The sequence below is a fragment of the Pogoniulus pusillus genome, chromosome 9 (genome assembly GCF_015220805.1).
Source record: "Pogoniulus pusillus isolate bPogPus1 chromosome 9, bPogPus1.pri, whole genome shotgun sequence".
Taxonomy (NCBI): Eukaryota; Metazoa; Chordata; class Aves; order Piciformes; family Lybiidae; genus Pogoniulus; species Pogoniulus pusillus.
The window spans coordinates 29,006,406-29,020,305 of NC_087272.1; the positions used below are offsets into that span (position 1 = coordinate 29,006,406).

Sequence of the window (13,900 nt, forward strand, 5' to 3'; positions counted from 1 at the left end):
TATTATCTCCAGTTTGGCACTGGAGGACAAAATGCCCAAATCAAAGGGTGTTATTCGCTATTTGACTTCTTGGCTGGTTGGAAGGAGGCATGAATCAAACACTGCTGCTATCTCCGTCAGCAAGCCACTGGAAAAATAAAAGACCTCCAGGGAGGTGGTGGAGGCACCGTCCCTGGGGGTCTTCAAGAAAAGACTGGATGAGGCACTTAGTGCCATGGTCTAGTTGATTGGATAGGGCAGGGTGATAGGTTGGACTGGATGATCTTGGAGGTCTCTTCCAACCTGGTTGATTCTATGATTCTATGAGTCTATGACTTAAACATAAAACATGAGGGTTTTTCCCCCTCTATAAAATACAAGTTATTGTGTTACTTATTTTAAATGAGTTATGATTTGCATAATGTTGTGACATGAGATAGCTGATACACTAACAATTATTAAGTGCCTATATTATTTTAGTGTTTACTGGAACCATAAAGGTGGTTAAAGTTAGAGCTGTTGTATGAAATGCATACAAGTGATACTCAGCTTTATTTAAAAAATACAGAACAAATGCACAATTGTTATCCCACGAAGCACATTTTACAGTAAATAAAGAACAATGTGATTTTCAATCTGGAGCTAAAGTAACTAAAAATATGGCTGATTACAATTCTATTGTCAAAGTTAAAAAAGAAGCACCATATTCTTAAATAGAAGCATTTTTACATTCTTAAAAATTCAAGACTTTTCATTTTGGTAGAGCAAAGGAATACAAATGCGTAGTTTAAGTGTCATCATGATCATTCTATCTATATTTTAAATGCTCAGCAGCACATAATACAGAAATAATCGTTACAATGTACATATGAACAAAGAGAGAAGTTCAAATGCACTTTTAAAGATGCAGACCACTATTTTTTAAAATACCTAGCATGTATTTCATGCTTTACTTTCTGGCAAAACACAAAAGAAAAAAAACTCCCCTAAACACTCAAATAATTTTTTCCTTTGTCCTGACTCTGACTAAACTTTTACTAGTGGAGCTGGAGTTTGCCTGGCACAAGGCTCAATGAAAATACACAAAGACAACAGAATTTGTCCAACTAACAAAAATAATGAAGTATATATACATAGTTCTTTGTAATCCATGTCTGTGCACAGAAATCCTTCAACTAATTTTGAGGAGTTTGGTTTCTAAAGTCGAATGGAAAACAGATCAAGAAATGGTAAAGATTTTTAGGTTTGGAAAGGTCCAATTATTAAAAATATCCTCAAAACATATATCAGAAAGAAATATTAAAGGTACAGGAAATTAACAACAAATACAAAGATCCTACATTATATGAAATACCACTTGTTTTTTCATAAAATATCTCTTTGCCTAACACTGAGTAACCTCAGTGCTTTCAATGAGCATACTGCAATTGATACAAACTTTCTTGCAAGTCGAGGAAGAATTAGGGCCCCAAAGCATTAAAAGGTGCTTTTATTTTTTTAGGTAATCAAGTGGCACATGCCAGCCAGCACCTGGATTAAATTTCTGCTGTACAAAACACACCTCAATGCCAAATGCATCACACCTGATTAAAATGATTGCACAGTCCCACACAGGTTTCCTGCATTGCTATGATTTCACCCAGGTTGTTCAGCTTTCAGTATTCTCAGGATGCTTATGGCACATCTGATATCAGTACTTAATAAAAGCTTCCATGACAACAGTATGCCATATATTTCTTTGTATATAGATATCTTTGCATAATTTTTAGGGGAAAGGTGGCTAGGCTCATACATTCATCATCTAAAGTAACCACAGAGTATATATTTCAGTTTCACCCAGTTTTGCCTCTGAATTCCCGGTATCATTTGAAGTTTCTGGTTGCCATAGTTCAGTTCCTAAGTACTTAAGTAACCCTCTACCGCTACTATTGACATTTATCACTGATAAATCTCTAATAGCAGGCAAAATAAATGGCTTTAACACATGGTCTAGTTAACTGGATAGGGCTGGGTGATAGGTTGGACTGGATGATCTTGGAGGTCTCTTCCAACCTGGTTGATTCTATGATTCTATGGTGATCTAAGCATAATATGAGAGATCTCAGGAATCTGACTGGCATTTGTCATGCAGGAAAAAATTATTAACAAAATAGTTTCATCCAGGATAATAGACAACAAAATCTAGGACATCTCATAAAATTTCCTACTGCAGAATTAGGACTGGGATGTCACAAGAAGATCACTTCAGTTAGTATGAATTATCTAGAAATGTTTTGTAACTCTTATCCCTCAGAACAAAACAGGATTTGGATTACTTAAGTCCAATTAGATAAGACTAATTCCTTTGTCTAAAGGCATATCTAGAATATATCAATGCATATAAAGTTTTTGGAGGATTTTCTACCCAAAACCAAAACCCCAAAACCCAATAAGTTACCTCCAATAATAGATATTTTGTATGAACACATACTATTACTACTTGCACAGAACAATTTACAACATAAACAACTATGTTAAAAAATAACAGCAATGATTTCATTCCACTGGACTTGTGCTTTCAGCTGCTCTCAGCAAGTACAGACATACAGCAAACAAGAGAACAAAATCAGGATTTGTTTCATATATGGCATATCCTTTGCTCCTGCAAAGTCCCACTAAAGCATCTGGAATTTGGAGACTGCATATACAACTGCACACCAAGATTAGCATGAATATCTTGGGGCTTGTCATATTCTCACTCAGCCACTGACTAATTGACTATACACACATATAAATAAGCTTTGTGCAGCTGAAGCAAGCAAGAATACCCAATGAAATTAATTTCATTTTATCTCTCATTAGTTAAGTGGATAATTCCTGTGCTGCAGCTGCTTCCATCTTAGCAACATCTGTACAGGCACATACTTTTATTTTTATAGAATTAATTTCTCTAACAAAGAGGGGAGAAATATTCATACAAATGAAAGGGGAAACTGTCAATACAGAAGGTGCTGACACATCCATTAGGTAAATAAGCTAGAAGATGTATTTTTTAAAATCATCCTCAGAATCCTTAGCTAGCACTTGCTTTACTCAGAAGTTTTTTATATTGACAGTATCCCTTTGAGGAAAAAATCCAGTGCAGCACAGAAATTACTGTAACCACTCCTCAAAATCACTACGGGCCAATGTCAGAGAGATGCAAACATACAAATTGGCGTGCATACATACATTCTATATGATAGCTTAGGAAGGGAATGGGGTCTTCCTTGCACATCACAGAACAGCAGCAGGTTGCATCCTGGGAGCCTGGCTCACCTGCTCTACAGCATCAGCACCACAGGAAAAAGTAAGTCTCTGCTCCCCACTCACAGAGACATGTAAGGAATTTTAAAAGAGTTGTTTCACATTAGGTTTACAAAGATGTTACACAAAAGCTTTACCTAAGCACTGCTGACTTGCTCCCACAGCAATGGCATTTTTTGCAGATGAGGACTTAAGAGTAATGGGCAAGACAGGGTAAAAATGTATTCTGCAAGTAAAACCAACGAAGGAGCCATGCTCTTGACAGAGTTGTAGCTGATGAGGAAAAGCATCAGCATCTCTATTTGGAATACTTGTGGGGTTAAAAAACCAACAGAATATACACTCATTTACTCAATCTTTTGATTACTTATGAATAAAATCTTTGTTTTCACATATCTAAGAATCACTGCATTGGATTCCTTTGAAGAGCCTGGATAATCTAATATTTCAAATGAGAATGTGTGGTTCTTTTGTCACACATTGTGTAAAAGCAGGCCCTAGTTGAGAACTACAACTAAGGCAGCAGATACAACTGACAGTCAGCACTTCCATTCGATTAAGAGAGGTATTGAAAATTGTCAATAGCTCTAAGGCCTGCCCTGGCAATTGGTGTTCATTCCTATCAAACAAATATTTACTTAGCACATCATCCACTTGTATTAATCTGAGATTTCAGTTTTTAATGTTTTTTGTGAAATGGTGATGAATTGTGGAAAGAAGTGGCTGTAAGTGCATGATCAGTTCTGGATGGATTAGTATATATTAAAAATCAGTATCCCACTGCCTCTTACCCTACAGTTTGGCCTCATCCTCTGTGTTCCATCCATTTTTAAGGACCACCATTTTCTAGAACAATGGTCCTCAAGCAGTTGCAGTTATGGGCTGTATACACAGCTAAGAGGTAGATGTTACACACCTGTTGCATGCTTTTGCATTTCTCCATTGCTACTCCTAATTCCGAGTAGCCAGTAGAGGCCACTGGTGCAACAGCACACATTATCCACTCGCTGCTGCAGCACTCAGCAGCGCCCTCTTCTACCAGTTCAAGCTGAGAAGACGGGCATCAGACTTGCTCCATGGTGGGATACCAGCCCGTTGCAGGGTTCTCTATCAAGAAGCACTTCTCCTTCTACCCTTCAACATATAGACACGCTACTCTCTTACAACACAGAAATCCTTTTAAGATTAAAAAGTGTGAATCAATTGCTGTGAAAAGAATGGGAAAGAGACAGAAGCAGCATAACTAGTTGGGTGGGTTGTTTTTTTTTCTCCCCCCCCCCCCCCCCCCCCCTTTCTTTTCTGCTGAATTTTTAACTATTATAAACAGTAAAGTGCCTTTCGCTGTCAACCAAAACAGCTCTCATCGGATCTCATACCAAATGACAGAGATTAATACCAATGATTAGTATCAGCAACAGATTGCAAGTCTCCAGGGCAAAGTTTTTACTTTACAGGAGTTATTTTTATAAATGCATCCTTGCAAAACAACTTCATATTGTGGAATCCTTTGTGGGACTTGAGCTGTCTATTTGCTGAGAACCAGTTTTAAAATACCTGTGTGCCTTTGACAGGTAACCTGACCTCTGTGTTAGAAGAAAGACAGTTCCTATCCTCACCTGTTTTTAAAAAAAATAATCACCCAGCCCTGCTGCAACAATTTCATTCTTTACATAAATTAGACATCCTACGTGTTTGGGGTTTTTTAACCTCTCTTAAATTTGAAAAGAAGGCTGAGACTTTGTGCATTTATATTTCTGAGGAGAACCAATGCGTAACAACTAATCTTAGAAATATCAGCTTGGGCACATGATAAAGGAGAAGAAAGTGTGGGAGACATAAACAAGAAGAGGAAAACTTGATGACTGCTGTATATAAGTACAAAATTGTGTCATCAGGGATAAAATCTAAACCCAAAAGGACAACACTTGCTAAACCACATCTGAAAATCACTGTCAACAGTGTGACAAACAGATTATTTCCCAGATGCTTTTGCAGAAAACACAGCTCCTCCTGGGGGTATGATTTTACACAGGCAGCATCTCTGAAAGGAATTCATGTACGTAGAAATCTTGAATGCTATTTAATGGGACCAAAGGGTTTTAAGTAACTTTGCTGTTTGAGTTCTACATGGCTACTGATTAATAATGGTAAGCCATTACATCTTTGCACATAAATAGATGATTGTCTACTTTTTGCACAGAATCAGAGCTGTACAATCATCACTTGATTTGCTAATACTTTCCAGGCCTGTCTGCAATTTACCTCCTGTGAGAGTTACTTCTGTAGAAAGAAGAGAGCTGTTAGATTGTGACCAGAATGCCTAACACAGATAAGGAAAAAAAGTAAAAAAGGCACTTGTGTTCACAGTGTCAAAGAGTCAGAAGTTCTTGCAGACACTTCTTTGTATTTTCTGATTGCTAGTGATTTTGGATGAAAGTTCAAACAATGCATGCACGTTTTTGCTTCCCAACAGGTATTTCTCTTATTTGTTTTTGTTGTGTTTTTTTTTTTTTCCTTTAATTTAAATATTAATCTCCATGCTGTCAGTTCTGAAATGCTGAATGATGAAAAGATGGATTAGGAGCTTGTCCAAAATGTCATCCAGGTCTTGTAGTAAACACTTTCAAGAGGCACAATGTTGTCAGAAACCTTTTGAAATTTTAGTCCACAAGTAAAATGTCAATTAAAGGTTTAAAAATACTTCTGTGTTTGCGTAGATCAACATTCACTTGTCCTCTCACATGCAAGAAATTGATCACTTTCATTTGCATTTTCAGGTTCGTCCATTTCTCCTACAGGGTTCTTTTCTTGCAACCCACTATTTTCTGAACAAGAATCATCATCTCCGTTGCTACGATGACCTTCAAGACTGTGTCTGATGCCATAAGCGAAGTAAATGAGGAAGCCTTCCAAAAGGAGAATAAAAGCATCATATTCAGGCATTAAAAAGTAGTTAGTGATTGCTCTCTGGCTCAACATACTTTTCCAAAGTTAAGTTTCTTCTTCAGGTATCTGAAGGTCTTCTCTGTTTCTATGCAAATTCCAGTGTATCATCTTTGCACTAATGCTCTGTTAGATAATGGAAACTTCTATCTCTAATGTATGTCTAGATATAGTAAATACAATCTTCCTTATCTTAAAGCACAATGACTGATTCATTGGGAAGGAATATGTTACAAACAGGCTTCTGTGCAATTTTAGCTATAGTTATTATTGGGGGGGGGGGGGAAATGGCTTATTGAAATTAGTCCTATAACTATTATAGGACTCAACTTGTACTTAGAGTTTTGAATATATATAACTGCCTCTTTAGAAGCATGCTCTTTTTTTGATCAGAAATATCAGCTAACTTTTATTAAAACACAGACTCTTTTTCAAATAGGTAAAGGAAGAGAATCCAATATTCTAAGATGGGATTCATGAAAGAGGTGACCAAAATAAACAGATGCACCTACCAAGTACCATCCAGAAGCTAAACCTGATCCAAGTGTCTCCACTTAATTGTACCATCAAGTAAATGTTTACCAGGATACTGAATGATGGCAAAAATGGCAATAGTGGAACCTGAAAGGAAATAGTTAATATGTTTGTGTTGAACATAATTTCTTGCACGTCACATTTTGGTTGTACAACACAAACTAGAGGTGACACATTCATCACTAAGTAGAATTGTAAAATTCTTATGGGAATGTAGTGGCATTTTCTTTGTTACTTAATCAGGTCATCTCAAATGCCATCATACATCATATAAACAACAACCAGGGGATCGTGCTACATCAGCATGAGGTTATGAGGGGCAAGTTCTGCCTGAGCAACCTGATCTTCTATGGCAAGATAACCCAGCTACTGGATGAGCTAAAGGCTGTCAGTGTTGTGTTTTAGACTTTCAAAAAGCCTTTGATACTGTGCCCCACAAAGCTCTTGTAGACAAATTGGCTACTTAAGGCTCAGATGAGCACACTGTCTCCAGGGTAAAACATTGGCTGGACAGGAGGGCACAGAGAGCTATAGTCAATGGAGTTAAATCTGGTTCACAGCCAGTCACTAGTGGTGTTCCTCAGGGATCTGTGTCAGGACCACTTCTTTTTAACATCTTTATTGACAACCTTGATTCAGGCATAGAGAGTGTCATCAGTAAGTTTGCAGATGACACCAAGTTAGGTGGCAGTATTGATCTGAATGAGGGTAGAGAGGCTCTTCAGAGGGACTTGGATAGGCTAGATCAAAGGGCCAACTTTAATGGGATGAGTTTCAGCAAGGCCAAATGCAGGTCCTGCACTTGGGTCACAACAACCCCAAGCAACACTACAGGCTTGGGGCAGTGTGGCTGGAGAGCTGCCTGGCAGAAAGGGATCTGGGGGTTGTAACAGACAAGAAGCTGAATATGAGCCAGCAGTGTGCCCAGGTGGTCAAGAAGGCCAATGGCATCCTGGCTTGTATTAAAAATGCTGTGGCCAGCAGGAGTAGGGAGATGTCTCTTCTCACAGGTAACTGGAGAACAGACAAGGGGGAATGGCCTCAAGCTGAGAAGGATAGGCTTAGATTGGGCATTAGGAAACAGTTTTTCATAGAGAGAGTAGTCAGGCACTGGAATGACCTGCTCAGGGAGGTGGTTGAATCACCTTCCCTGGATGTGTTTAAGGGTCGTTTGTATGTGATGCTTAGGGATAAGGTGAATCTTGTAGAGTAGGGTTATATGTTAAACTTGGTGATCCTGAGGATCTTTTCCAGCCTGCATGTTTCTATGATTCTGTGATCACAGCTTCTGCATACTTTTAAAATACATTGTGTTGAATATATATTTTCTAGGGCTGTGTAGAAAGACTTTGCAGTATGTGCTGAATATATACTGATGAATTCCTCTACCTACAGCTGAAAAATATTATATGTTTGTATACATAATGCCCCCACCCCAACTCCACCAGATTCCTTGACCTTCATCACTATGCTTCATTATTTACATGAAATCCTCTATTAAATAACTGATCTTTGAACATAAGTAAAAGGTCAAAATGAAAGGATTATACTCTGGAAAGTATGAACTGTGCAGTGGTCCAAAGCACTGTGCACAACACAGACAAGTGACTGTACACTAACCAGTTTCAGAATAATTTTTAGGTTTCTAAATGTTTAACTTGAGGTCTAAAATTACTTGAGCATCAGCAATGTGCACTTTGAGGATGTGCCTAAAGGAATACCTAGAAGATCAGTGCTGTCAGATCTGTAACAGCTCTAATAGCAGCTGTTCACACCAACATCAGTGGCACAGCCATTTCATGCAGTGATGCTCCTACATATGTCATACATTCAGTCTGTGGACAATTAAAACCCTTTATTCCTGAGATCTGGACTGGGCTGCACATGCCCAGTTCAGCCATAGCCATATGCTACCCTTACCTTCAGCAAAAAACCCACAGTGGCAGTGCATTAAAAAAAGACTGCCTGAAAAAGAACCACATTTCTCTCTCTGCCCCTCTCCCACTTGTTGGAATCCATTCAAGCCTCTCATTAGAAAATAACATAGAGAAGATGTTATTCACCATAAATGCCACTTTCTGCTGGTTCTGAGGCTGCCTTTGGATGAGGAGAATGGTAGCAATGAAGGACACCAACAACACAGCAAGAAGGCCAATACTCCAGGGCTCCAAGTTAGCAATGAAATGAATCCCGTATGTGGTGAGGGCACTCAAGCAACAAACCAAGCAAGCTGATGAAAATAGGGAAGAGGTCACTTAATCTCTGCATTGAATGCAAAGTGACTGTTAAGAATGATTGCAAGTCTTCACTATGAAATGTTATAATGAAAACATCTAATTAAAGGAAAATATACTAGACTACAGATTAGATCCACCAAGAAGTATACAAGCATTCAAGAGGCATTAATTGTGACTGGAAGAAGGCATATTATCACTGGATTTTTAATGTTGTCCTTAGAAAAATTCCATTACATGAGTTTGGACAGCTGAACACTTACCTAATAGGCCTACTAAAAAGTTGACAGTAGTTGCAGTCTGCTCAGTAGGTAAACTGGATGGATTAATCAGGGCTTGAAGATTGAAGTGATTCTCCTGTATCATATTTATCTGTGATTCATTTACTGCAGATTCCCTTTCAGATGCAGCCAAAGCTGCTTTTTCTGGGGAATATTTTGTTTGCTCATAGGTTAAACTGGGTTGGTACCTATGCATGAAAAAACCAGGATTATTAAAAAAATTACAGTTACTTTAAGATTTGCAGCAATACAGCTCTAAGAATATATCTAAACATTAAATTCTTTGTAGTAGAGATTTAGAATGTCCCAATTTGTAACTGCACTTCAGCAGCATATATAGTCATATATATTCATCATATATCAACCAATTTTGGCAATTTACTTTTTTCTGGGGGGGTTGGGATTTTTTGGGAGCAGTATTTTAAGCTATGTGAATGGGTCAGATAAATGACCAGTCTTGTACACACAATAAAAAGGGACAGAATCTAGTGATCAGCGTCAGGGAAAGAGTAAGGGAGCATCTTTCTGACTTGCTTCCTGTACTGTAAGAGGCCAACTAACTGGCATAAGCTGAAATTATCCACCTGCTTTGTTAGAATTTAAGTGCATTGTAAAAAATATATATGTTAAATAAGTCACCATGGGATAAAATACCAGTTTCTTTTAAAGTGTTGATTATGAAGTGCTGACAATGAATTTGAGCTAAATTTAACCTGTTACATTCTCAAAGTTATTTAGTCTTAAGTAATAAAGACTGACTTTTTAAGTTAAAAAGTGCAATGCACAACAAAGTGAGCTATAACCACTGTCCACATAGGTGAACTTCTTGAATCAGGAAAAAATCTATTTAAATGTATTACTGTCAAGACCAGTGTGGTACATCTAATTTAACTGTGAAAGCATTCATCTCACAATCACCTCTCTCTGTGTCTGGACTGAGTTGGTTTTGGTTTTGGTTTGGTTTATCTTTTTCATTTTCTGTCCTTTGCAATAGAGCTATTTCATAGCTTTATAGACAGAACAGATATCAGAGTTTTACTGACAATAATTTATGATCTCACTCATTGAGCATTAATATTTGTACTCTCTTCTAGGACCACCACATCCTGAAACACTTGTCTGGTCTTAAGTTTCTGACTGGGATAATACAAAGCAATTCTCTGAATGTGCTCATCCTGTGAGCTACCTCGAAAATATCTACACCTTTCACATATACCCCCACAAGACACAGACCTGATATGCAGCATAGACTGTGTTCATATCAAAATACCATTCACCAAATTTTGTACACAAGCTTACATTTAGTACCTTCAAGACTAATGCTTGGACCAATACATCTTCCAGAAACTGAAAGATGTCTAGATTTCACATGAAGATTTGACTCAAGTTACTGTTATATGATAACACAGCATTGTTTTCTTTGATGGGTCACCACTTCCTAGTTATTGTTTATATACATATAGCCAATTTTTAAACATTTAGCTATCTAGCAAAAAACATCCTGACCATCATGAAATAAAACACAATAGAATACAAAAGATGTTTTTGACTCACCTAAGAATGAGGACACAGGCTGCCACAAGTGAATAAGCAAGGAGTGTACCAATAGACATCATGTCCACTAAAGCCTTCAGGTCAAACAGAAAAGCCATTATAGCTAAAAGAGAAAATAAAAGAAAATACAAAATTTGTATGAAGCTGGCATAGAACTGAACAGAGTTCTGAACACAGAACTGTTTAGGTTGGAAAGACTTGTCACTGAGTCCAGCTGTAAGTGCTAAGTTTAGTATTAAGACATACTGAGAGCTGAATGGGCTGCCTGGGGAGGTGGTGGAGTCGCCGTCCCTGGGGCTGTTCAAGGCAAGATTGGATGTGGCACTTGGTGCCATGGTCTAGCCTTGAGCTCTGTGGTAAAGGGTTGGGCTTGATGATCTGTGAGGTCTCTTCCAACCCTGATGATACTGTGATACTGTGAGGTTTTCAAAATCTGTCTGCAGGGTAACTTTACATGGTTTTACTGATAGCAGCACAAGTCAAACCATGGTAATCCTTCAAAACACGTTTGTGAAGTCATCACCAACGTTGCCAAACCTAATTCCTTACATCTGGGAATCTCTTTCATATAGATATGCACTGATGAGCCATACGGTCATGCTGTACAATCAGGCCATTCACATGGGACTTACTTGCAGCTAAGCATTTGCACACATAGCTTGTTGAATTGGGGCCACATTAAAAATACATTTTTATAGAGCAAGGTTCAGATTCTTCAAGAAAAACTTAGGAAAGCTGAGAAGATGGATTCCACAGCAAAACTGGGGCAAAATGATCTGACCCAGTAGGTCACCGGCATGTAAAGCTTCTACTGAGCTGAGAAAGAGCTCCATCAAGAGGACTTTCAGCATTTTGTTCCAAATAAAAATAGTTTTGCAGGGTTTTAAAAATTGATTATTTACTGAAAAGGTGATAAGTTCAAGGAGCCTTCAGGAAAGGCCAGCAAAATCTCACAAGAACTGACATCCTTAAGATCACTGAAATCAGAGACAGAAACTTCCATGATACTAAGAGCAACTACAGCACTCTGTGTTTACAAATGTGAATGCCACATTCTTCTAGAGATTCTGGAACATCTTTTTTTTGTCTGTGCTGTTTGCACAGTGACACAAATAGCTCATAAAGAAGTTAGCACAAGCCATCACTAAAGTAAAGGCTAATGCTAATTGATTTGGAATATATCTGGCCACAGGACCTCTTAAAATACTTGTATTCTCTCAACATTGTTGAGATGCAGAAAAAAATCTATAAATACCTAATGTCTTGAATCACCAGTAATCCCAACATTAAAAGAAACCCTTAAATGTCACCTTTATACACTGTATATATACACACTAACTTTTATACATTCAGAAATACTTAGACACTCAAAACCTGCCTGGATGTGATTCTGTGTGACCTGCTCTAGGTGATTTCTGCTCTGGCAGGGGGAGTTGGACTAGATGATCTTCCTTCCAACTCCTAATGTTCTCTGATTCTGTATATGATTCTGTGACAACATTTATGTTAAACTTGATAATATATTTGTAGGCAGCTGTATACATGTACAAATGCACATTGCCCTGATATTTGATCTTCAAGAAGAAAGCAAAATGTGGTTTTCAGAAAACAAGATCACTCCATCACAGAAGGTTTATTTCATCTAAGTCTTCTTTTCCAATGAAGGAAGGAAGACTATCCCGTTTTCATCAATGACAGAGGATGTTCCTTAATCCAAAAAGTCATTTGCTGGGTAGATTTCTGAATACCTCACTGCTCACTGCTTTGCATTCTCAAAAGAACACAGGTAAGCAAAGCTGAAGAAGAACATAACTGACTATATCCTGATATACAGTAGCTATATTTATCTTTCAGTCATAAGTCCTAAAAGCTACTTTGTAGGTCAGAACATTCTTTTACATTAAAAGCAAACTGAAAAATGCCTGTGAGTTTCTGCCCCAGTGGAGAAAAAAAAAAAGACACAGTATTGCTTTTCTACCTCTCTCAATTCTGTTCCAAGAAACAACAGTAGATGAATTTATGGTGAAAACTTGGACTGACACCAAAACATTTAGCTGTGTGCAGTTTTGTAACTGCAATTACCACATGTGAAAAAGTCAGTCAGAGTAATAACATGTAACACTTGACTCAGATGTAGTCTTGATCTGATGGATTTAAGGCAAACATCTAATCTCCTTAACATTTCTTAAAGCTATGAATGAAAAGTCAGATGATATAAGCTGTTGTGTATATCTGTAGATGTCCTGATTTCAGCTGGGATGGAGTTAATTTTCTTCCTGGTAGCTGGTAGAGTGTTGTATTTTGGATTAAGTGTGAGAATACCGTTGCTAACACGCTGATGTTTCAGTTGTTGCTAAGTAGCACTTACCCTAAGTCAAGGACTTTTCAGTTTCCCATGCTCTGCCAGCAAGCAGGTGCACGAGAGGCTGGCAGGGAGCATAGTCAGGACAGTTGACCTGACCTAGCCACAGGGACATTCCATACTGTAAACTGTCACACTCAGCATATAAACCGAGGGGAGTTGGCCAGGAGGGGCCAATTGCTGCTTGGGGGCTGGCTGAGCACTAGTCAGCAGTGGTAAGCAATTGCACTGTGCATCACTTGTTTTTCTTGAGTTTTATTTCACTCTGGCTTTGTTATCTCTCTGTTAAAATATTGTTGTTGTTGTTGTGATGACTACTACAACTTTGTATTTTGATTATTAAACTGTTCTTATCTCAACCCACAAGTTTTACTTTATTTTCCTTTTTTTTTTTGTTTTGTTTTCTTTTTTTTTTTTCTTTTCTTTTTTTCTGATTCCTCTTCCCATTCAATCAGGGGGACAAGGAGGAGTGGGCAAGTGGGAGCCTGGTACTTAGTTTCTGGCAGGAGTTAAACCACAACAGTAACTATTCTAGCAAAACTATTTATGGCCACAAGTAACTAAATGTGTTTTTAAAAACAGAAGAAGACGTTACTCGTTCTCCAGCCAGATAAAGCTGTCTTCAGCTGAGTGGCTGACACAGCAAATTCCCCAAACCGACTAAAAGCAGTCCAAGCGATGGCTGCTCCATAGCTATAGTCAGGGCTATGGAACTGTATCATTCAGTT

General features: G+C 38.0%; 1 protein-coding gene across 1 annotated transcript in view; it reads right to left on the reverse strand.

The window, feature by feature from the left end:
* Positions 1–5,807: 5,807 nt before the first annotated feature.
* Positions 5,808–13,900, reverse strand: part of SLC7A2 (solute carrier family 7 member 2) — a 55,156-nt gene continuing 47,063 nt past the window's right edge. Inside the window, exons 8-12 of the mRNA XM_064149398.1 lie at positions 10,811–10,913; positions 9,239–9,444; positions 8,805–8,971; positions 6,720–6,828; positions 5,808–6,170 (exon numbers count right to left, since the gene is read on the reverse strand). Of these exons, the coding sequence (XP_064005468.1) occupies positions 5,983–6,170; positions 6,720–6,828; positions 8,805–8,971; positions 9,239–9,444; positions 10,811–10,913 (773 nt within the window). The 3' untranslated portion in view covers positions 5,808–5,982. The remainder of the gene's footprint in view (positions 6,171–6,719; positions 6,829–8,804; positions 8,972–9,238; positions 9,445–10,810; positions 10,914–13,900) is intronic.